General features: G+C 39.6%; 1 protein-coding gene across 4 annotated transcripts in view; it reads right to left on the bottom strand.

Annotated features, from left to right (window-relative positions):
* The window catches only part of NRP1 (neuropilin 1), a 113,906-nt gene that overhangs the window by 21,495 nt on the left and 68,687 nt on the right, over window positions 1–23,724 (bottom strand). For all 4 annotated transcript variants that reach the window (XM_059819030.1, XM_059819031.1, XM_059819032.1 and 1 more), the window contains exons 7-10: window positions 12,569–12,724; window positions 9,555–9,699; window positions 7,624–7,955; window positions 2,868–3,012 (exon numbers count right to left, since the gene is read on the bottom strand). In XM_059819030.1, coding sequence (XP_059675013.1) covers window positions 2,868–3,012; window positions 7,624–7,955; window positions 9,555–9,699; window positions 12,569–12,724 — 778 coding nt within the window. The remainder of the gene's footprint in view (window positions 1–2,867; window positions 3,013–7,623; window positions 7,956–9,554; window positions 9,700–12,568; window positions 12,725–23,724) is intronic.

Raw genomic sequence — 23,724 nt, 5'->3', positions numbered from 1 at the left:
GCACCATGTGCTGCTGTCTTCATGTGTTTTATCTGAGGAAAAGAGCAACTCTACTTTGCAGGTTAGTTAGTATTTCTTTGCAATGGTGTGTATCTGTTCTGCCTCCTTGCACCAAGACACTGCTGTATCTGAGCTCAAGGGCTGAGCAGAGTTGGACAGCAAAGCCCAGGACTGTCTGTTCTCTGGCTAATGAGTGTTTGTTGTTCCTACCAACGAAGAGTGAAAGCCTGGCAAGGCAGAACGGGAGGCTTGGGAAGGGGTAGAAACCCCACCATTTTATTGCAGGCCAAAGTGCCTGTGAGTGGGTCTGTACAGAGGAGCAGGAGGGGAGCATGCTCAAGGTGGTAATTCTCCAGCACCCACCACATCACTGAAGAAACCTCTCTGCAGAGGACGTGTAAGAGAGGAAATGTCTGAGCAGAGTCCTGGTAACAGCAACAGGAAGGCAGTGTGATGTAGAATCACTTTGTGCTCAATGAGGAGATCTGGAAGGAGTTTCTTTTGTTTTTGTTGAAGTTATAAATAAGACATCAGTGATGTCAGTCACCTCTCCCAGTCACCTGCTTGCTTCTCATCGGTGATGACTTTCCGGTAGCTGCTGCATAACCAGTATAAGTCTGACCTTTGTTTTTACAGTTAAAAGCTTGAGATTTGTGTAAGATGCCAGAAAATATATCTATACCCCAGTATCCACAAAACATACCACATCTGGAAAATCAGAATGCCGATACTTGGTGTTATGTTTAGGTTTATGTTTTATGCTGGAAGTGTAGTTCCCTGGCTTAAGATAACTGGACTGGGAATGTGATCCAGGCTTTTGTCTGTTCTCACCTACTGTTATTTTCATTAACAATGTTTTACTCTCATTATAAGCTATGCAATAATGCATCCCTTTCTTGGATTCTTCTACTGCCTCCAGAGCCTGCTGGCCACATAAGATCTTATGCACTGACTTCTTGGCCTGAAAATGTCAGGAGGAATGGTAGTTTCTGAAGTAGCTATATTCTGGCATGAAACATGGCTCTTTAGGACCCTGACCTATGCTTTACAGGTAAAATCTAGCCCTAGTTAAAGAGACAGTTCTGTACCTGTTATGAATTATGCAGAGTGTCTGTTCCCCACATCTCTTTAAAAACCCCTCTGGGAGCTCCCTCTAGCTTTCTGCATTGAGTTAAATTTCTTATCTTGATCTTCATGCCCCTGTATAGCCTCAAGCTTGCCTACATCTCTGCCATCATTTCATATAAGCCCCCCTGAGATGCTTTGAGCACACAAAGCTTTCCCTTGCTCATTACTGCTGGAGACCTGATTTCTACTCCTGTCTGTGCCTACCTCCATGCTTCTTTTCTCATCTCAACTCCTTTCCTTCTCAGTAAATCTCAAGTGACTGCTCTTCATTCAACTCCCTCCTTAAGATACAGTTATACAACAAAGTTTTCTCATAATGCTTCTCCCATGGGTAAATGGGAATTGACCTCACCTGTCCATGGGTGATCTACAGGTAAGCACCCTTCAAAAGTACACCATAGCAGAAAGACAAATGCAAGTAAATGTATCCTGGGGAAAAATTGTGCTTGCTGCTGCAGTTTGCCTAAAAGCAAAGGTGTTTTGGCTGGTCAGTCTCCTCTTTGGCTCCTCCATCTCACTGAGCTATCTGTTCTTGTAAGGTGGTCCATAGACTCACTTCTTGATGTCTAGGTGGCTACAGGAGCCCTGTGGCCAAAGGGCTTTGCCCACAGGTTGTGAGTTTACATGAGGCAGGTGCTGGGTTTTCTTTATTCTGAGCAAGTAGCACAATAGTCTGCAGGAACTAAGTATTCCCAGAGGAAATGAGGACTTCCTGCAGGAACTAAGAAGTATTTCCAACCTCCCCACTTTCCGGACCAAGTAAAAAGCACACTTATTCAATCTGGCCTTCACTAAAAAACAATGCAGAACTCATCAGTTCTCACAGCAAATGCCTCTCACTCTTCTGCCTTGGGGGAGAAATGGTGAGAAAGAAATGGAGGCAGAGCAGTCGGTTCTATTCATTTTGGGAGCCTGTTCAGCTACTTCTATATGAGGTATCATATAAAACCCTGAATAACATGGTTTGTTATTCTGTGTATTGTTAAGCTGTGTGGTTTATAAGCCATGCCAGTATACCATCACCCGTCAGATAAAATTGTGAAATTCATGTAGTGTTATCTGTAGTTATCTATGAAGTTAAATAATTATTGTTTATGTAACAAAAATCAAAGCTTGACTTCATGTCACAGTCCAAGGATAAATGTCTAAAAAACTTTGCTTTTCCTGGTCTTTCATCTCCTACATACTCTTGCAAAATTAAAGCTTGGTGAGGACCAAAGAGGCCCCCCCTGCACCCCAAAAGGAACAGCACAGAGCCTGTCCAGCCAAGCAATCAGTGCCCACCATAGTGTCTGGTGTGACTTTCATGTCCTTTGAAGGCGTTAGGGACACAATTGCTATATTTAGTGCAAAGCTGCCTCTGCATTCTCAGAAAACATCTCTTCCAGGGTTGTATCACAGTAACATAAAATATAAGTTCCCATCTTTATTCTCTCCTAATAGCTCCATGTTTCTTGAAAGTATAATCATAAGGCTGCTTAAGGGAACAGAAAACGATGTGGAGAATATCACTGTGATTCAACAAAGGAAAGGGAGAAAGAATAATATTTGTGCCTTGGGCATATTCAAATGTCTGCAGAGAAGGAACTGATTAGGCCAAGAAACAGCACTAATGGCAGTCACGGAAGTGAGAGTCCCATGTGCTGCCTGTACAGACGCAGCAGTGCTCAGCAGTGGTCCAAGTGGAGAATGTATTTATGAAAATAATAAAGTGCATTCATCTCTAGCAGAGCAATTACCTTCAAGTTCACAGCCCAGCAGCTCCATTCGCAGCCCCAGTCCTCCGTGTGTGGCTCTCTCAGGGTAGACCCGGATGAATCTCGTTGATACAGGTTCAAAAGTCCGCAGTTCAGGCGTGTCATAGTTGGTGTTGCCTTCAAAAGTCTGCAAAGCATGACAAATGCTACTTGTTAAAAAAAAAAAAAAAAGCTATTTTCAACACTCATTTTTTTCCCTTCATTCTCTAGTCTTTGAATTAGGTGAGCAGTAGGACAGATTCTAACAGCTTAATAAGTGTCAGGCATTCCTGTCTTAAATGAGAATGGAAAATATATAGTTAAAGCTTCTCGGAAAAGTAATGCAATGCATTTCATTTTTCATAAACTCAGTAGCAACCAATCCATCAGGGTCATAACAAGAGCTGAGTGTTTAATGAGACATGTTTTTAAATGACGCTCTGATCTGGGGTTTAACTGGGTGACATTTTCAACACTTCTCAGGGAAAAAAAAATGGCTGAGGTGAAGATCCTGTCACCTTTTAAATGGTTACAATAATAATCCAACTATTCAAGAGAAAATTTCAATCTGATTTCCCCCAGTGACGGAGTTTCACAAGTTGTAGTTATTTCAAAAGGCATAAATTAAACTCCAGGAACAGTAGCTGCAAGAGTTTTTCCAGTGAGCCTGCTATTGAATAAGAATAAAAAGAAAGAAAGAAAGAAGAAAGCTGCTTCCTGACAAAATTGCAATATAATCTAATGGGCAAGGCAGGTCAGCAAATGTACATTTCAGACAAAAATCTCTCCTCTGAGCTGCGCTCTGGGTTCTTCAGCCATAACACAGCTCTCAATGGCATTTGTTTGATACCTTCAGCTTCTCTTGTCAGTGATCTTTAGCATATTGAAGAAGTTATAATTTGTACTTATAGCAACACTGCGGGTGCCTCCATGGAGGTGATTGGTCCTTAGAATGAATTAACTGTACAAAGAAACAGTCCTTGCCATGAAGAGTTTATAACCCAAGATAGGCAAAAGGAGTTATTTTTACCCTATTTTATGGTAAAAAATGACTTCAGAATATCATGTAGAGAATACTCTAATGTACAAAACATGAAAATGTATATAACAATGAAGTAAAAGTAAAGTATTTTCAACTTTTCTTTTCTATGAATTAGTTAAATGGCAAAACATTGAAAAAAATCTTCTTTAACTGGAGTTCAAATTTGGCATTAGAATTGCTTTTTATAAGATACTTCCAACTCATAGCTGCGAAGCCTGAAGCATTCTTCAGGAAGAAACCACCAGATGTCCTTCATTTCGGATGAGAACAAAACCCAACCTGCAATGAACTCTTTCTATTGATCTGGGGCAGATAAAACAGAGGCCATGGGAAAAGCCGGCTGTATTTCCCAAAGCACAAAACCAGCATAGGTAAAACTGGTTGTTGCTTGTATTTTCAGTGCAGTCCTAAAAGCCTTGCTTGTTTTTACTGTATACCTCTGTATTATGAACCAATGGTCCACAACCCCTTCTGGCCGTTGATTAGAGTGCCAGTCACAAAAGCCAATAATGATGGAAGTCTATGACCAACTAAATAAAAAAAATGATTTCATCATTAATGCTTCTGCTACTATTTCCTAGGGCAGATTGTACCTCCAAGGTGGCTTCAAGGGGCACTGGTTGATCTGGTGTTCTGCCAGTGCTTGGAAGACAGTTGTCAAGAATTCACATGTAGATAGCCTGTCAGATCTAATTAACATGCAATTACATATTATTATATTTGAATAGCAATATAGTGCAAATGATCAGAAAAGCTACCTACCAAATAAGAAAGTATGAATGCCATTTTATGTGTAAAAAGTAGACAGACACATGTATCTGAGGAATCCTTGCTTCCTTTTTAATAGTAGTCTTAATAGCAACATATAATAATGAAAACTGTTTTATAAAAGACATCAGTACTGGAGTACTGACACATAGGCATTAGAATTCAATAGGCATCTAGAATTATATTGAATCATAATTATATTGAATCATTGTCCTTTGTAGTGCAGAGCTGCCTGTGATTCAATTTTGACTGTTCATTTAAAGTACATACTGATATTCTTTGTGGGGGAGGAGAAGAGGAGTACACAGTAAAACTTCACTTTGTGAGTGTTTTTTATACAGGCTATGTCACAAATTGCTTTACTCCATTAGAAAGATAAGTTATAATAAATAATAGTGAAACAAAACAGAAGCTAAACTGGTGAGAAGACAAAAAAATCTTCCTAGTATCTTTTAAAATCAAAATAAACATGGCTGAAAAATTTAAAAAGGTTGATCCAAATGGCAGGACAGTCAGAAATTTCTTGTACCAGAGGTGTAAAAAAACCAAAAAAAGTCATCAGTAGTTAAGTGGAAGGAGGAAAGAAGTATGAAAGAGAAAGATGACTTTATGGAGTAAGCTTGAGTAAGACTATGGAGAAGAAATACAAATTGTACCTCAAATTGAAAATGGGGTTCTGCGTGATTGCTTGAAGATTTGAGTGATGTTTGCTCCTTTGAGTGCTTGAGCTAGGCTAAAGGGAGAAACCTGCTGCACATTCAAAAATAGCAGAAATTGGGTCAGCCATGGAGGAAAGAGTTATGGTAGTCTTAGTGAAAGGAGCTGCAGGCATGGATGACAAGGTCATGTTGAGAAACAAGGTGATGTTTCATCCTTTGGACATATTCTGTTGTTATGTTTAGCTTGTCATTGCTCTTTCTTTTTTCCTAAAATGCAGTTGTTTGTTTATTGAAAGTCAAGACTTTAACCAAGTGAAACGATGTGTTTCATTTCATGTAACAGGGCTGTTTCTAATCCACATTCCTGCTGTGACTCATTATAGCATTCTGTCCCATCCAGCTCCACTTACATTTAAAAATACTACATTCCAGTGTTAACATTTTAAATCTCTCAGACTCCCAAATCATAGGATTTATCTGATTTTCTTTAAAGAAAACTTGTGCTTCAGAAGAAAGTTTATTAAATGTCTTGGATTTTTGAGAAGGATTATAATTATGCCACAAGAGGTTTGAATTCCAGCCCTCCCCATTCCATTAATCTTGAAAGTTAATTTCTGGTAGTCATGAAAGCTGAGGATGTGCTCAGTGTGTTAGTTAGCACACTAGTTTTCTTGTCAAACTGCTAACTTCTGACAATGATGGCAAGTGCTTGTATTAGAAAACAGAAAGCCGTGCAGCAGACGGCACACTGCTTTGAAAGCATATGGCATTATTTTTTTCCCGCATTGAGCCACAGTGTAGAAGTACATGTCAAAACAGCATCTATTTTAGAAAGAAAATGGTTAGATCCCATTGTTGATTTACACTCGCTTCACACTTTATGATGAAGTCAAAACTCATGGTAACGAGAGAAAGGAGCTGACTGCAAAGGCTGAATTCATTTAGTTTTAATCCCCAAAACAAATGATGAAAAGTGATGAGAAGTGCGAAAATGCAGACATATTCAGTGAGATTAAAACAGGAAAGGATGAAGTCCAATATTTACCAAATGTGCCTGGAAAAGCTACATCCATGGGCCCACTCAGCTTTTCCTTTAAGGAAACACAGGTTTGTCCAATGGATGAGTCTACAGAGCAAAACAGCTTTTACATCTGATTTTCAGACTAACGCAGATGAGATACGGAGCAACTCTGAGGATTCCCATCTGGCAAGCACCACACCAATTTGCTTTTTGAGGGCACATTTTGGTATATGATTCCCTGATCATCCCAGTACTGCAGCACCAGTTTGCGAACAGGACTGCGTGCTCACTGGTTTCCTCAAGGAACAGGGTAGGAGGGCTAAAAAACGGTTATGCCTTTTGAGGCAAAAATGCACTTTGTGAGCAACAACAGCAAAATAGGATGGAAGATTTAACAAATGGGATTTGGAATAAATAAGCTAAACACTCAGTGCAATTTATGTCCTGATAAACATACATTCAAAGATGAACCAAAATAGGTACATTCCCAGAAACTTTTCTGGGCCACACTCATTTTCTTTTCCTTGGCATCTAACCCAGCAATTCATCTGGCCCTCCTCTGTAAATGTCTTGCAGTTTCTGCTTGAACCTATGGACCAGCTGCCCTTTATTCCCAAGCAACCTCCAAGATGCTTCACTTGTGACAGTATGATAGTACTTTTCACTTGGGATGGGATAACACGTCAAAAACTCCATCACTTACTTTCGGAGACACTTGGATCAGACCGTTAAAGAGAGCCTGTGAAGCTCTCAAAGCAGTCTACAGGCAGTTCATAAATCCAACAGGTACTCCATGGAGTTAAATACCACCATTCTCATTCTACAGCTCAGGCAAAAGAGAAGCAAAGGAAAAGTAATTCAGTGTCTCAAATAAGCTCATTCAGTGTCAGTGGAAAAACTACAGAGAGACCTCTACTTTTCTGGCAGTGTTGCATATTACCATTGCATGGGATTTTGCAGTAACCTAGAGCCACAGAGGCACACCACGCTTGTCAGAAATCAAGTCTGAACTAGCTGTTGAATAAACAAAACCTTTGCCACAGAGGCGAATATCCTAAGGCCAGCTCCTGCCCTCAGGCATGGTACCATTCCCACAGCATCCCTTCAGGGTTGCTGCCCTAGGAGTCCTCCTGCTTGGCTTCATCCCAACTGTGTGCCTTTTCTAAGGTCAGAGACAGATGTGTAAAAAATTAATGCAAGCTTTTTTTTCAATGCAACTTTTTTTTTTTTTTTTTTTTTTTTTTTTTAGTGCAGCTCTTTCCTCCTTACCTTTATCTTTTTCTTGCTGGAATCCATGATCATTTTCCAATCTGATCCATTGTTGCTGTAGCCAATTTTGAATTTTTTCATGAATACTTTGTTTTCTCGGTGCTTGCCTCCTTGGACAATTATGCCCCTCACTTTTTTTTCTTCACCAAGGTCAATTTGAAGCCATTCATTTGTATATGGATGAGTAGTTGGTGGCAGAGCCCAACCTGAACGGCTTGTTATGAGGCGAGCGTTTTCCGGGATCCAGTTTCGATCAACTTGAGTAGATGCAGTAATCTGAGAGTCAGGAATGAGCCCAGACACCATACCCAGCATCCCAGAGCAAGGATAATCTACAGATAAAAAAAAAAAAGAATAGTTAACCTGAACGAGGACCAAAACAGAAACAGGACATATCAGTCAGTTCAACTATCATAAGCAATTACTTATTTCTTTCTTATATTCAAAATGATATTTTTGGATTTCTGTATAATTTTCATTTGTTCAAACTTGCACATCCTAGTTTTGGCAGGAAGTACCAAAATACCACAAGTATTTCTGGCTTGATGGGAACCAAAAGAATCAGAAAATCCTATTCTATTCTTGTTTTCTATTCTTCTTGCTAAGGCAAAGAGTGCAGGGTCACATCTGAATTTGTGAATATTTCTCTAGAGAAAACTTCCAAAATCAGCCACAACCTGGTTGCAGATTACTTAATTTTGGTAACATTGGAAATGGAAATCTTTTATACATTCTGTAAAATACAATTTATTGCTGTACTTGAGATTTTCCTATTGTATTTCTTTGGTTTCTCAGGCTTTTTCAAATGACACAGAAGCTAAATAGTTGCTTCTTTTATGTTCCCAGATAAATATAAATTAGAAGTAGGAAAAGCTGCTAACAAGGAATGAAGATTTCCAATATAAAATGTAACAGCAGTTCTGCTGATATTACTTTTATCTAATCTGCAAAGATTTCATAGAATGACCTGGAATTCTATAACATAGTAATCAGTAATCTCATTTTCCTGCTGTATGGAAACCAGTCCTAAGAAACATTTTCAAGACCAAAGAAACACCTTAAGGGAAAAAAAAAATATATCCCCAGAGCTATTAAAAATCAGTGCCAATGAACTGTATTAAGTGCTATAAAATGATGCTAGCTATTTTTTACAAAAATCGGCTTTGTAAAACATATTAAATCATTAACATTTTCTTTAATCTATACCTTGTTGTATTTTTACTTTACATAGAAAAATGCCTCCATTTTGTAGGAGTTATAGAAATCCTAAAACTAGATAAAAAGGACTTCTAAAAAAATTCCTGCTTGTGCCCATTTAATTTTTTTTTTTTTAAGATAGTATTTTGACGATAATGAGTGCCTTTTGGTGTTACTTCAGAAAGCACTTTGGACAGTTATTTTGGTAGTTAACTGTGTGTTATAAAGGAGTTACATTCCAATACTGATCACTAGTGGGAACTTGACTAGTTGCTTGACTAGGCTTCAGATCTAAGTGTTTGAAACTTACAATGCTTTTAAACGTAGTTATGAATGTTTGTTCCTTGGGAAACCTGCTGAGAACTACCTACAAATAGCAGGCATGAAAGAGGGGGACTGGAGGGTTAGGAAGGAAAAACAAGGTGGGAATTCGCAAAATATCTGTGTATCTCAGGTATTTTGCACGAAGCTGTAAAATAATTGCAAGAAAAGTAATTAAACCTGGGGTTTTTTCACTTCTTAAAGCTGAACACCTGAAAGATAATTCAAGGACAACATTCAGATAACACTGGATGTTTGGGTTGTCATGTTTTATTTTCTTTATGTTTTTTTTTTCACAGTTCTACATTCAGACCACAGTGGAAATAGTGAAGATGCATTTCACTCATAAAAATAAAACCCACAGCATAGGCACAAGAAATTCCCTTGGTTTTAAAATCCTTCCCAAGACCTACCTGTTATCTTGCAGCCGTAAACTTCAAATCTCAGTGATACTCCATTTTCCCAAGACACAGGTCTAATTCGCACAAACCGTGTTAAAACTGGTTTGGCAAAAGGTCTGTAAACAACCTCAGTGGGATTGCTATTCCCTTGAAACACCTTTGTGTGGAAAGAAAAAGTACATATTTGTTAGGCTTTCTCTTAAATGGTGTTTATAATTCTGTGTTTTACAGATAGTTACAGTACAAGGTCTAACCAGGGTTATTTTGGGGGGATGACACAAAAGACTTGCACGGGGGAACTATTTCATTAAACTCCTAACACCATTTTTGCAGACAGATAAGCTTTCCTTGGGGAGAAAAAAGAAGACGTAAGGTGTTCAATGACACTAAAGAATACTTGCCATCTGCACAGTCCCATAACACACCATAACGCCGCAGGGCAGATCAGGAGAGCTGAGGGCCATCTTGAGAGCCGGAGCCCACCTGAGTGCAACAAGGGTCTGTCCACTCCCTGCCTATTTTGAGTTGTTCCTAATGCCCAGATCTATATGCAGGAATGACATACACTGGTCTTTGTCACCCAAGGACTGCCATGTCCTGGAAGAATCCCTCAATACCCCATTAGGGCAGTTTTATTCCTTGTACACCCGTAGAATGATGCAAAAAGCTACAGAACCTTGAGCCCAAACTAAAGATTTGGATTTCAATTAGACCACATAAACATCCTATATGGAGTTAGGATAAAAACGTATACTATTTTGCCGTCCTTGGGCTTAAGAGTTTTGCAGCGTGTATTGTGCAAACCTTGCTTTGTTAACCTTCCATTTTTAAATCCTTTAACAAGTACTCAGACTTTCTTTCTCCTTGCATACTGAGATGGAAGTCTATTTAAAATCTATATAGCAGGCTCTAAGATTTTCTCTGCGTCCCCTGAGGCTAACAGTCAAATTAGATGAACAATGAGACTTCCACAAGAAGGGACAGGATTGTGCTGTGCTTTCATGTTGAGGATGCTGCAGACGCGCTCCTTCCTAGCAGAGCCAAAACCTTGCAATGTTCTAGTCCGAAGAAGGTGATTCAGTTTCCTGCTTCTTCCTCACGTAGAGAGGACCAATTTCCTGTTGTTTTCCATGGATACAAACCCCTCTCCTTTTATGGGAGATTCTCCTATTTCTTACACACACTGTCTACTTTCCTGTTTGTTACTTGCAATAACTGCACTGTTTTGGAGCGGAGGCCAGCAGCGCACAGCTGCCAACTCATCAGGCTCAGTTATAGCTCAAGTAATTTAATATAGGAGTTTCATATCTAGCAAGAGATTTTAAATGGAGCTACATTTCTTTACAGCAACATTTTTTTCTCTGGGAGGACCTGCTGTAGTTTTCTCATGGTCTGCATCTGACAGAGGAAACGAGCCTTTTCTCAAAAGTACGCAACTCCTTATATGTCGTTAGTGCAACACTTGCATGAGGCTTCCTTGAAGAGATCTGCGGCTGCCTGCTTTTGTTGTTCCTTCAGTAGCCAAGTCACCTTAACTTTTCATTTGAATAAAAATACCAGAGGGACACTGGTGTGTAGTTTTTTCTTGTCCTGATCAACAGCAAAATATTGCCATTTTAGAAACCTGATTTTTTTATAAAGCCTTTGAACAAATAACACAGTTTTAGGAAGTGTTCTCACTAATTAAGGACAGCATGTACAATAGAAACTCATGTAAAATACACTCTTGGAGAGTTTACAAATTGAAGTTGGTAATGAAAATCAGGCATGGTCTGACTTTGAAAGAGGCATTTGTTCAGATTTTGGGAACGAGAGCCAGGAAACCCTATGTCTCATACCAGCCACAGTGTTGGCTCCTCTTGTGGCTTTGGGCAAGTCAGTTATTGTACCTTTATACATCATTACACAGTGTCCACATTGTGGCATTTGACCTTCTAAAGTCCTTAGCTGTAAAACCAGGATAATATCTGTCAAATACAAGCTTTCAGGATTCATTTTTTATTGTTTTACAAAGTGCTTCAAAGAAGAAAGATACATGTGTTAAACACTGCTACCATTTTGATTAGATAAATTTAGTGGACTTGGCATAGCACTTACAGATGAATCAGGGACAAATCAGTAACCAAATATTTAGAGCTAGATATGGTTACACTGAGTTTAATATTACACAGCTTTTCTGGGTCTTCACAGAAGGGTCACAAAAGAGCTGTTTTGAAGGGAGGCACCACAAAACCTTTCCAGTTGCATCAGCCCCTGGCAGCCTCTGGGAATGCTGCTCCCGGGCACATCCTGAGCGAAGAGGGAAGGGAGGCACAGCCTCACTGGGACTATTCATGTGAGAGTTGGAGCAGAATTGACTTTTCAGTAATGAGCTTTATGCTCATGGTAGCGGATAATGAAGATTTTTCTTATGAGTGTCTGAAGCTGTTTCATTGGGAGGTCACAGAGAGCAAATCCGCTGATAAATGGAAAGGTGATAAAAATCTATAAGGATGGAAAGATGTGCCTAATTATCTGTCTGCATGACCCCCATCACTGAGATGCTTGGAAGTCTAACAAACTACTAATGACTTGCCTAGCACTCCTGCAAGACAGCATGGCTTATGCACAGGGAGCTGAGGCACTGACACGTTGGATATCCAGAGCTTTACTGCAGATATTGGACCTACATATTTTTTAAAAGGTTCCCCATAATGTTTTCCTCAAGGTCACATAGATAATCTCTGGCAAACTGGGAAACAGCAGCACACTCCAGGGAAAAGAACCAAACCACTTGAATTCTGGAGGGTACAACAGGCGGGACAGCAGCTTGCACCCTTTTCAGCTGCTCTAGGCTTTGGATAAACAATTTCTGTGGCCCATTACTACTGAGACAATAGCTGTCTTTTGGATTTGGGATATTGTTAACCTTGATCATGCTGATCAACCTGTGATACCTTATTCCTCTTTTTTTAACAACTGATAGTAACTGAACAGCTCAATAGCCTATTTCTTGGCCAAAGAGAGGTAAAAGAGAAAAGACTTACAACAGGCTTGTTTCCCTCCTTCAGTGTAATCCAGTCCTCTCCATTGGAGCTGACATCTACGCGGTATGTTTTCAGATAATATTCTTTCTTTGTTTCTTTTGAGATGGCTCCTTGTGTCCCGATTCCAGAAACAAAGCGGAGAAGGCCCAGATCTACCTGTGGTAAGGAATTAATTGGGACATCAGGAAAACCTGTTCAGAGCATAACAGTAATGCAGAAATGACACTCTCCCTGCCCATGTTTTACAGACATAATAAGGATTTTATATAAAGGAAATTGCAGCATATTGTTGATAATAGTGTAGCCATAATCTCCTCTTTTGTAAACAGTGTCATCACAGGAGATGGGAACATTTGCTTAATTAGGCAGGAGGGCTATTCACATGCCAGAGAATTATCTTTCCTCTATGAGGGAGGAACCAGAAACCCCATCAGTGTGAGTGGGAATCACCAGACTGCAGAGAAGTTACTAGAGAAGTTCCTCAAGGACCAGTCTGGTGAACAATCTTACTTAATACAGTCTGGTGAACAATCTTACTTAATACTTTCATTAACTACTCTGCATAGATGCTAATGAAATTCCCTGAGGACACAAAGCTGCAAGGCATTGTCAATACAGAGGAGAGTCACGCAGTGAGAACTGAATGACTCTGAGGACTGGAGTATTAGAAATGGGATGAAATTTAATAGTACAATATCAAAGTCATGCACTTAGGGAATGATAACAAGAATTCTGCTAAAACCCAGGAGCTCATCACTTGCAAACAGAAGAAGAGAAAAGAATCCTGTGGTGCATTAGTTAGTCACAAGATAATTAAGAATCACTGTGTGATTTTGTTGGGAAAAAGGCAAATGAGTTGCTTGTACTGTATGATGTATTTGAAGAAAACAGAAAGAAGCATTAACACAAGTGCAATAATTCTGTTCCAACTGTCAAATGCAGTGAACTTTAATCAGCAAATAATGGCATCTTGAACTTGCTGGAGATATGAATGCTATGGTGTGCACATGAATGCATGTTAGCAGCCTCTCTTCTTCACTCATTCTCTGTCTTTCTCCCTCTCTCATGAAGTTACATTGCAACAAAATGGACAAGCGATTTAGGTTAACCTTCCCCTCCCCAGTTATTTATTTGTCATTGAGATCTGTTTCCTGATCCAGTTCATCATGTGGCATCACAGAATTTGTATCGGCATAGTTGGAGGATGATGTGGGGTGCAGGAGTGCGGCTACCCGAGTCAGTTCTGCTGGCAAAAGAAACCTTTGTCCCAGTGCACAAGTCCAGCTGCCAAACGGCTGAAACTAGGCACGAAACTCTCTCATGGCCAGGTTGATGACCACAGCTTTGAAACACCTGCCATTTCCTTACAGCCTTTCTTTAGCCATAACAACAAAGCAATTAAAATCAAATTCATCACCCTATTTCCCCGCAGCTAGAACCTCCTTTTTGTTTCCTAAAGCAAACCATTTAATTTCAGTATAAAATGGCATTATTCACAAAATATTAATCAGAGTAATTTATTTCTCTAAACTTCAGCTGTCCAGACTTTAGTAGGATAATAATAGGTTGAATTAATCCTTCTCAAGTGAATGTCCCATGAATGTCTCAGGCTTTTTCATTATTTCCAAAGTACGCAGGATGCAGAATATACGTCCCTTGTGTCCCACAGGCGTCCTTTTTCCTGGATGTATGTCATATATCCAAAGGCACTGGAGCAGATAAATCAACATGCTCTGCATTCTCTCTCAAAAGGCTGAAGGAAGTGCTATTGAGGACAGACTGGCTGCTCTCTCAATGCCCATGTCATATGCAAGGCATTTTGAAGTCTTCCAACACAAGAATAGAAGCCTTGTGTATGACAGATAGAACCAGCTTTCAGGGCAAAACCCCTGCCCCAGTTTTTAAGGCTGGTAAAGTCTGTATGTAACATTTTAGCCCTTGTCTTTAGGGGTGAAATACTACAACATTTTGTTTTGTCATGATAAAAAAATTCAGTCTTAAAAAAAAATCCCAGCACCACCTTACAAAAACAATCAAGTGATTTAAAGTAACTGGAGAGTTTCAGATGTTAGATTGTTGCAATCTGAAAGTTAATGGGGGAATCTGGGCATCATTGCACTGAGCAATCTCAGCTTAACTTCAAATGCTCTCCAAACTGTACTCTGCTGATTGTAAAGTGTGCTGCACTGAGTTATGTCCAATACCACATTCACTTCCAGGCTGAAGTGCCCTTGAAAATCTGGAAGTCTGAGGGAGTGCAGAGCTAAGTTATTTAAATGATCTGCTTCTCTCACAATTTGAAACAGCTCTTCAGTTTTGAAATGATTAGGGTCCCAAGCCTGTACTGTTCCAACTGATTTGAAATGATTCTAGTAGAGGCTTTTTAATATACAGTAAGTACTTCATTGTGAATGAAGTCAAGCAATGGCCTATTACAAGAGTTCTAGGTATTTGAAGCCAAGTTGAAATTTAACATTGGGGGTTTAGGGGAAGGTTTGATTAGTTGATGCCTGAGCTAACAATTACAGCTACCAATCACTGACCGTTCAGGTGACTCAGGCTTGTCCCATCAAAGAACTTCAGGTGCCCAAATTTTGCTCAGTCCCAAATGCTGGTATTCAATATACCCCATTAACTCTTGGGGCACTGAACAGCTTACAGCATCCATCCCACTACCCAGAAGTAAGTCCTAAACACACAAAATATTTGGTCATCTATCTTCATGCCTAAAACCTGGCAGAATTTAAAAGGTAGGCAGAAATTCTCCTGCCAGAAGTTAACAGCTCACTGGGAGAGACACTCTGAGAAGACCTCTGATTTATGGCCTATAGGTAGGGAAGAGGCAACCTCATTGGCACTCCTGGCTCCAGTAACTGTGTAATACAGTACAGGAGAAGGGGGGTACCTCTTGTCCTTAGGGAGAACATCTCTTCACATAGATGTGCTCTCTCTGGATGAGCAAATCTTTACGTGCTTCTTGAAAACTGGAACTATGTCAACAGCAGTCCTCTCCTGGAGCACCTGGAGGCTGATGGCTCGAGTGTTCAGCTGCGTGCAACAGCTTTAAACCCCTTGCAAAAGCAAGCTGTAAGTCCAGCCCTGCCACATGCCTGGGGGTGTTTGCTCAGAAGCTGTTAGAGGAGAAAAAGAATAACCTTTCTCCATCAGTGTTTTGTGAGAAAGGACCAGTGCAAACAAGAAAGGTGGCGTTAAGCAGCAGAGAAGCAGAAGAGCTGGAGTTTTTAAGTACTAACTCTGACTCAGTGCAGTGGTCTGGGAGAGAGGTAGAACTTAACGCGTTTTCCTCCCTTTGACAGGTCTCTGCAGTGGCACTCCGGAGGAACTGCTCCTCTCCAGGTTCATACAAACAGAATTGCAACACTAAGCACCCTTCTGTGGTGCCTAAGTATGTTTGTAAATCAAGCCCTAAATGTACCAATCTTCTTCTCTAAGTAAGGTAATAGAAATAAATTATGTAGAAGACTACCTTGGAAACTGCATGACACATTTAAGGGGATGTTAAGTGCACCTTTATTAATCACTTTGTGATGTATTTTATTTTCTTTCCAATGTCTTTTGAAACTTTACTTTCTGTAAAATGCAAAATTGTGCATAAAATACACATTTTCAATGTCACAGGGACTGCTCAGCGTTGAAGTTCAACCGTATCAACTGCTATTAACAACTGGAACCTGAAGGTACCAAAATGTAGCTGTGGTAAGACACAGCTCTTCTGTACCATGTTGTCCAGAGGAATAATTGCAGAGGGCAGTAGCTCTAGTACAGCTGTGTCACCAAACAGATAGTTAGGAGTTCTTATACTTTTTGGAGTCTTGTGCTTATAAAGTCCGACTGTCTGCGTAATTTCCAGTCAGCTCAGTATGTCCTCTCCACAGAGGGCTCCAAGTGTTAACATGACCAGAGGTAACCCATTTTTCTCAGATCCAGTCTCCTCCAGCTGAGATAGTAATACAAATCTTTAACAACTAGCTTTTTCTTTTGGGCTTCTTGTCCTTTTTTGTTTCAAGACTTCGTGTTTCACATTAAAATGAACTGTGGAGAGAGGTGATGATGAAATACAGTACTTTTGAAGATGAACATCAAATGCATTTCCCTGCAATTATTTGACATTTAACTTTCTCCACATATGATAAACAAACATCTGGTATTTGTTTTGGAGGGTGCAAGCGATTTTGTAAGTTACTTCATGGCTGTGAGCTGAGATAGGCAGCTGTCTCCAAACCTGAAATCATGACATTTCATTTCCATGACCAGAGTTCTAGCTTTGACTAACTGCAGTATGTTGCTAGTTCTTTTTTCAAATTTTGCTCACTTTCATTCAGATTAAAAAGCATACCTCTTCTGGAATATGATGCCTTGGGGCCTCATCCAACAAACACAGCCTTTGATAATTGCCTATGCTGCAATGTGACCACCTTTATTGGTAAGTACAAGCCTGGGAGCAGACTTGCCTATAGGAATGGACCCCTAACTTAGAAGAAATGAGGAACATCTCAAGTGTGTATTTTTTTCCAGGAGAGAAATGTTCATGTAAAAAAAGCACCAGTTGTTCCTACTTCTAAAATCAATTTCTTTCCCACGAAAGCATATTGCAAGACGCTAGCTGTTTCTACATATGCATTACTTCCTCTCTATTTATTCTGCAGTATCTTTTAGCATCCAGGAAAAATATTTTTATTTCTGTCTTACTGTCTCCAAAAAATGTGTGTGGGTGACACATTTTTAAGACATAGATATGCAAGGGGTGGCATACATATTTTATTAGAGACCAGTTAAGGAGAAGGAAAAAGAATAATATTTTGCTTTGCACAATATATCATGTAGCAAATCTTAGCAAACTGCTGGATAAAGAACAACACACAACATGCACAACTTGAAAGGAATATTGCTGCTTCATGTCACCATATATAACCATGTCACAATATGGAAGACCTTACTTTCAGAATGAAAATCTGCCTTGCTAAATAAAATACAGTCATTGAGGGAGCTGTAGCAAGGGAGCAGTTTTACCAGCTTTTAACACTCCTACTGTAGGTCTGTTCAACAGCCTGAGAAAATAAAGGACAAAGTGCTGGAGTTTGATTAACAACAGGAAGCTTTTTGTTGTGGGCATCTCTTGTGGCTTGAAAAGCTGTATAATCCATCACTTGACACAACATACCAAAGTAAATATTTTTAGAGAACTGTGTAATTTCCCTAGATAGCATACAGTGCTCTGAGTCAGATTAACTGTTGTGACGCTTCACTGTTCTTCTGTCAAATATTTAATTAAGCAAGAGTTAATCTTTTTTATTAGGTGTTGCTGTTGATTTGACCAGTCATGCTCTCCCATGATGTATATACAACTATCACTTAATTCCTTTATTTATTGAGCTTTAAGTAAAGAAGATTATAATGCTAAGTAAAAATGGCACAGGCTCTAGTAGAAATTCTGAAAATAGTTTAATTAATTTGGTTGAAAAATTACTTCCAAAAGTCTTCGTCCTTGAAACGAGTAGTCATTACAAGAGCACAACTCATTGATTAATGACAGGGTGTAAATATTCATCCTGGCTTTAAGTGAAGTTAGTTAAGGCTGTAAACCATCTCAGATCTTTGTGCACAGTTCTCAGTGATATTGGTGGCAGCTCCATAAAGCAAGTGAGGAGAAAATATTGCTGTTAGTAAGATCTCTCCTGAGTCACTGAAGTCTTTCTCATTGACCTTGACAGCAACATCCTGAAAGCCCCAGAAGAGAAAACAGCTAATCACACACTCAGCTTCTAGTCTGTGCCTAATAAATGTCCTCAGTCAGTATGCTTTACTGAACTGATGCTTATGTGACTTGGCAAAAATGGGGAAGCATGAAAGAGATGAGCAAACATTCATGCCAAAGAAATAGGAATGCTTGGCAGCAAAAAGGAAATGAACTTTCTTTAGCAGTTGAAATATTCCTCACAATCTTCACCTTCTGCCCAAATCCTTTTCTGCAGCAGAAAAAACCTAAGTGTAAAAATTACCTCAACTGAAAACAAAGAATGGACTCAAAGGATGCTATCACATTGAGGTACTGATGCTGGGATTGCAGTATTGAGTATGGTAATTTTTTTAGAGGTGGATCAGCCAGTTTCTACAAGAGAAAATTTGAGAAAATAATGAAAAAGTATTACTGATGAACATAAGAGAACCTCAGTCATCATTATGGGGCTGGTTCAAGAAGGAAAAGATGCAGAAAGTGTAAGAAAAATGAAATCCAGAAACAAAAAGGAAAAAAGAAAAGAAAAAATGAAAGAAAAGGCCTCTGTGTCTCTGACAGAGAAAAGATAATGCTTGTGTGGGCTGTGTTGCATCTGGATTCATGGCACATTCTCCCACTCTTATGTTAATTTTTTTTTGCATAAATCAGAAGCAACTAATTAAAAAAGAAATATTTAATTCTGACATGTTCTTTGAACTGGTGTTCCATCTGGTTCTGTTTGAATAGTAAAATCTGCTGTAGTTGTAAAAATTGGCAAGCAGCACTCTGGTAAAGAGAAACAAAAGAGACTCAGTACAGCAGGTTAATACACTAGCATTTCAACTTGAGACATTTCCAGAATTCAGCAAACCAAATCGCTCCAGTATGGAACCTATAAAGATCAAATGTGAAAGAGAAATGCTGCGAGTGGGCCAGGAGAAGCACTGCCACTGGTACACATTAGCTATGTGTGATATTTTTAGTGTGAGTCTTTGAAGGAATTTGGTTTAAAAGCAAGGGCAATGCAATGCTCCCCTGAAATGGGCTCACTGTGTTGTATGAAATGCATCCAGTGCACATGCAGTGATAGGGAACGATCCTTCTGCTATTCATTTGCAAGCTCCGCCTTACACATTCATGTGGTGCTCTGATGTAACATGATCGTTATTCAGAAGACTCAGAAAATACCTTCTTCTTAATTTATTTTTTTATTTGAAACCTACTTAAAACCTGAACACCAAGATACAATAAACTCTGATAACAAAGGGAGGAAAATGTACTCGTATTGGGATTTCTATAGACTCTGGGATTTAAGTAATCAGCATCTTATGCTATTCGAACCCCCTCTGTAGCAATGAAGAGAAAGGCTGATTAACTCCCAGTGCTTTAGAAAAAGATTGTTTTACATCTTGCAGGAGCATATCTTGCTGTGAAATATTACTTCTTTAAAATGAAAACCTTTGCTTCAGCACTACATTAACTTGCAAATGGATAACCTAAGACACGTACAATGACTTGGTCAAAAAAGAAGGAATGTGAATGGCCCCTTTCTCCAGCTAAGATACTTAGGAACCCTTGCTGAGCAATAAATGAGTCAGGAACGTAATACTTTTAATTAACGTTTTCTGAATACTTATTTGTAATTTACATTTAATTTTAAACCTGAGCTTAATCCTCTGATCTGGAATGAAGACAACTATTTAGTGCAGTTTGAATGTAACCTTCCCCAGTTTGTGTTAGAAACTATAGAAAAGGGAAACTCTATAGCAATACTTGCAGAACCACTCTTTTCTGAGAGAAGGACATAATTGTAGGACCTCTTTTCCCCCAAGTGTACCGAACGACTAATGCACAAATGGGAAACAAGTAATCCAAAGTTTCTCTATCAGACTGCGTCACATGTGAATAACTGGGCTTTGGGTGGAAAACACTGAATTTTGCCTATAAAAGTTCTTCTGCAGCATTTTTTTGCCAGCCGCTGTCCTGTCAAAATCAGAGGGTACAGGCAGCAGGGCTTGATTTATAACACATTTTGGTATTTTGAATGTAAGTACAATATTACACATGTGTAAACACACAGAAATAATTTCTGCTTCTTCCTGTTTCGCAGCATACCTATGCTAATGGGGTAGGAAGCTGGTAAGTGAGGGGATGATACACTGCGCAGGATTAAGCCTCTACTGTCTCAGACAGCGCACCTTGGCAGTGTAGGTAGATCTGACTGTGCAGTCACTGTGTTCAGAGAAAGTTCCACAGAAATCACTGGAATTTGCTATACTTGGATATTTTTGAAAGTTCAGGCTTTGGGTTTTCTATAAAAGATAGCAATAAAATGGGGAAAAACTGCCAGTGCCTAAGATTTAATACTTTTAAAGCCTAATTTCACTGACAATTGGAATAAGTGTATAACCTGTGTCACATAGAAATATATGTATGTTCTTGTGATCAGCTTTCTCATCTTGGAAAATCAGCACAGTCTCTTTAAATCAGTCAGTCATCCACAGGAGTCTGCATTCATTTATTCTCTGTTAAATGGAACTGTCAGTTTTGTTGCACCAAAATTCGATTTTCTATTTCATACACGTTGTGTATGATGATTTTAATTTAGTACTGGGTCACCAAGCAAGTCACTGCTTTTTTTTTTTAAATATGAGTTTCTGCTGCCTTCTAGAAATATGTCAGGTAGCTGCAGTTAGATGGTGTGGTGAGGGTACTGTAAATGTACAGGGGAAAACAAGAGACAAAGACTGTACGTGCAAAGATCATTTTGTTTTTTCCTTGGTATGTCCCTCATAGCTCTGAGGAAATGCACACATGTAGATGAAATACTTCTGAGGCTGTGATTTGGAAGACCCACTGCTGAGAGCAATACAATAATCTATAACCTAAATATGACCTGCTAAAATATGCCCGGGTTTTAAATGTGATAGGACAAATTGATCTTTTGAGCAGCTTCAGATGATCCGCACCAGAAGTGGATTTGGCCCAAAGTACTCAACACAGGAGGCTGCAATGAAGAGAAGGACCAGACTACACAGGTACAGCTGGTCGGTGGAAGTTATGTGTAAACAGTGCTTCTCTGATGAGATGCCAGTTGTTCCTGAAAACAGAGGAACCGAACCTCAGCTTCATGTTTGGTCAACTGTGTTTTCTCTGCTAGTAGGTTTTGTTTATCAGACAGCTATGAAGTTTACTCTGATGCCTTTTTAAAGAATCTTTTAAAACCTTGAATGAAAACATTAGAGGTAAAGCAAAAATGGAGGTATTTCCCTGTTGAAATATACTTTTTTTTCTTTCTTTTTTCTTTTTTAATGGGAAGAAGACAAATTGCTTTCTGAACGGCAGGTATTTACCACTTGGAAAAAATCTCATTTATCCTTCCACTTTACCTATCTTGCTACTGTTGTGAAAATGTCACTTAATGGGCAGAACAAAATTAAACTGGGACAGAAAAGCAGGATGCACAAGGACAGGGGAGGCAAATGATAGCTCAGCAACAGAAAATCTGGAGCATGGATGCTGGGATGGGCAAGGGCCCACAGGAGTCATGAACTCTTCAGCTTCATACTACTGTGCAGGTGTGGAAAGAGTGAATAAAAATGCACAATCATCTCTGCAAAGCACTCAGCAGTACACCTATCGTCTCCAACCCAGGGTCGTCCCCGTGAGAACAGAAACCTTGAGCCCAGTAACAACTCTGCTTATTATAACATGCCTCAGCTGTGTGTTCCTACCCAAGGCTGTGTTTCTAGCCACTACCCTTAGTCACTTAACTTCTAGCCTTGAGCTCTACCTCACCCGCAGTTTGACACCTGCCTAGTCTTGTAGATTAATTTATTTCTGCTGGACTCAGAAAAATCTCCTTCTGAGATACCTTCCTTCACATCTGCAGAAAATCCTGGCTGTGGTGGAGCAGGTGTGTTGCAGTGCCTGGTAGCTGGGTGGGCAAGGCTGCCTCAGCCCCCACGGGGTCTGCAAGCCATCTGGGAGAGAGCTCCCCTAGCAAGTAGAATGGCACAATCAACTGATTTTTTGGCTTGATGGCAGTTTAAAAACCAGCAAACAATAACAAATGGTTTGAGTCAAGCCAAACATGTGAACCTGCTGAATGGGAAAAAAAAAAAGAGAGAGAAGAATAATTTTGTACAGAGTTTTTTTCAGTGGCTTTAATTTCTGTGAAAGAAAGTAGTAGAAAAATATGTTGTGATTTAAAAAAAAACAACCTGTGGTGTTTTGTTTAAAACTATATTTAAAGGTTTTAATTTCTTTCCCTCCTGGAACCAACTATTGAAAGTGAGATAAATTTACAAAATTATTTTAGTAGTTGCTGAATCAGTGCTTTTGCTGGACACATTTTTAATTTGCTATCTCAGCTCTAAAGGGCCATCTGTCTTGCAGCCGTTGAGGGGATGTAGGGCTGGACTGGGAAGTGGATGCATAGGTAATTACACAGTTACATACAAACTACTCAGATCTCTGCATAATGGATCCCCTGAAAGAACTGAAACTATTATAATGATTAGGCTAGTAGTGGAGGCTCGGAGGGGCTCTGCTTCTGCTGCTCCTCCATATGTTGCACGCAGGATTGCTTGAAGCCACGCAGGACTCCCCTCTGTATTAGGGCTGATGCTGAAACATGTCAGAGGGAGGTAGAGAGGATTTTCTTCTAAACTGCATTTTGCACCTGCACTTCTGCAGCAATAAGGCTGCCAACGGTTTTGCACAGCTCTCTGAGCATCCCTTCAGCCTCCCCAGAGCGATAAATCTATGGCTGGGAACTTTCTGGTACTAAAATAGCTCTTAAAGCACTTTGAATAATCAAAAAAACCTTCATACTTCGTAGGGCCCTTTTATTTCTCCCTCTCCCTCTTGTCTAATTTCAGTGCTTGCCTTTGTGAGACTCTATCATTTATTCCCATGTCACAGTAAATAAAGGTATGAATGTATCCTGCTGGGTCAATTAACCCCGGTTCTGCGCTGTGTCACAGTCTGTACTGCCTGTGATTTCCAGAAAGGAATATTCTTTTGTCATTCTTTGCCCATGTGCGAAGTATGTTAAGACCATAAGATAACTGTAACAATTTTCCACACAAAGCTAACTCTGTTTTTTGTAATTTCTGGAGTGTGGTTATGAACTGTAAAATGACATGAACCAAATACATGACTTGTATTCTAAAGGGGTAGAGAAGACAAAGGACTGACAGTTTTTGTGCTTTCATGTCAGTGTGCTCCCTAATGATGGGCAAGCCCTGCCACAAAGCCTCTGAACTTCAGCTCTCAGCCAGTTCTTCAAAGGCTAGGAGAACTGGGAGGCTGAGGTTTCCCAGGTTTCATGTTATTCTATGCAGTAATATGATGCACTTCACTGCAATATCAAACTCCAAAATAAACAGAAATAATAAGAATAAAAATAACAGGC

This window comes from Gavia stellata, chromosome 6, assembly GCF_030936135.1.
Source record: "Gavia stellata isolate bGavSte3 chromosome 6, bGavSte3.hap2, whole genome shotgun sequence".
NCBI lineage: Eukaryota > Metazoa > Chordata > Aves > Gaviiformes > Gaviidae > Gavia > Gavia stellata.
This window is presented reverse-complemented; position numbering and strand designations above follow the sequence as displayed.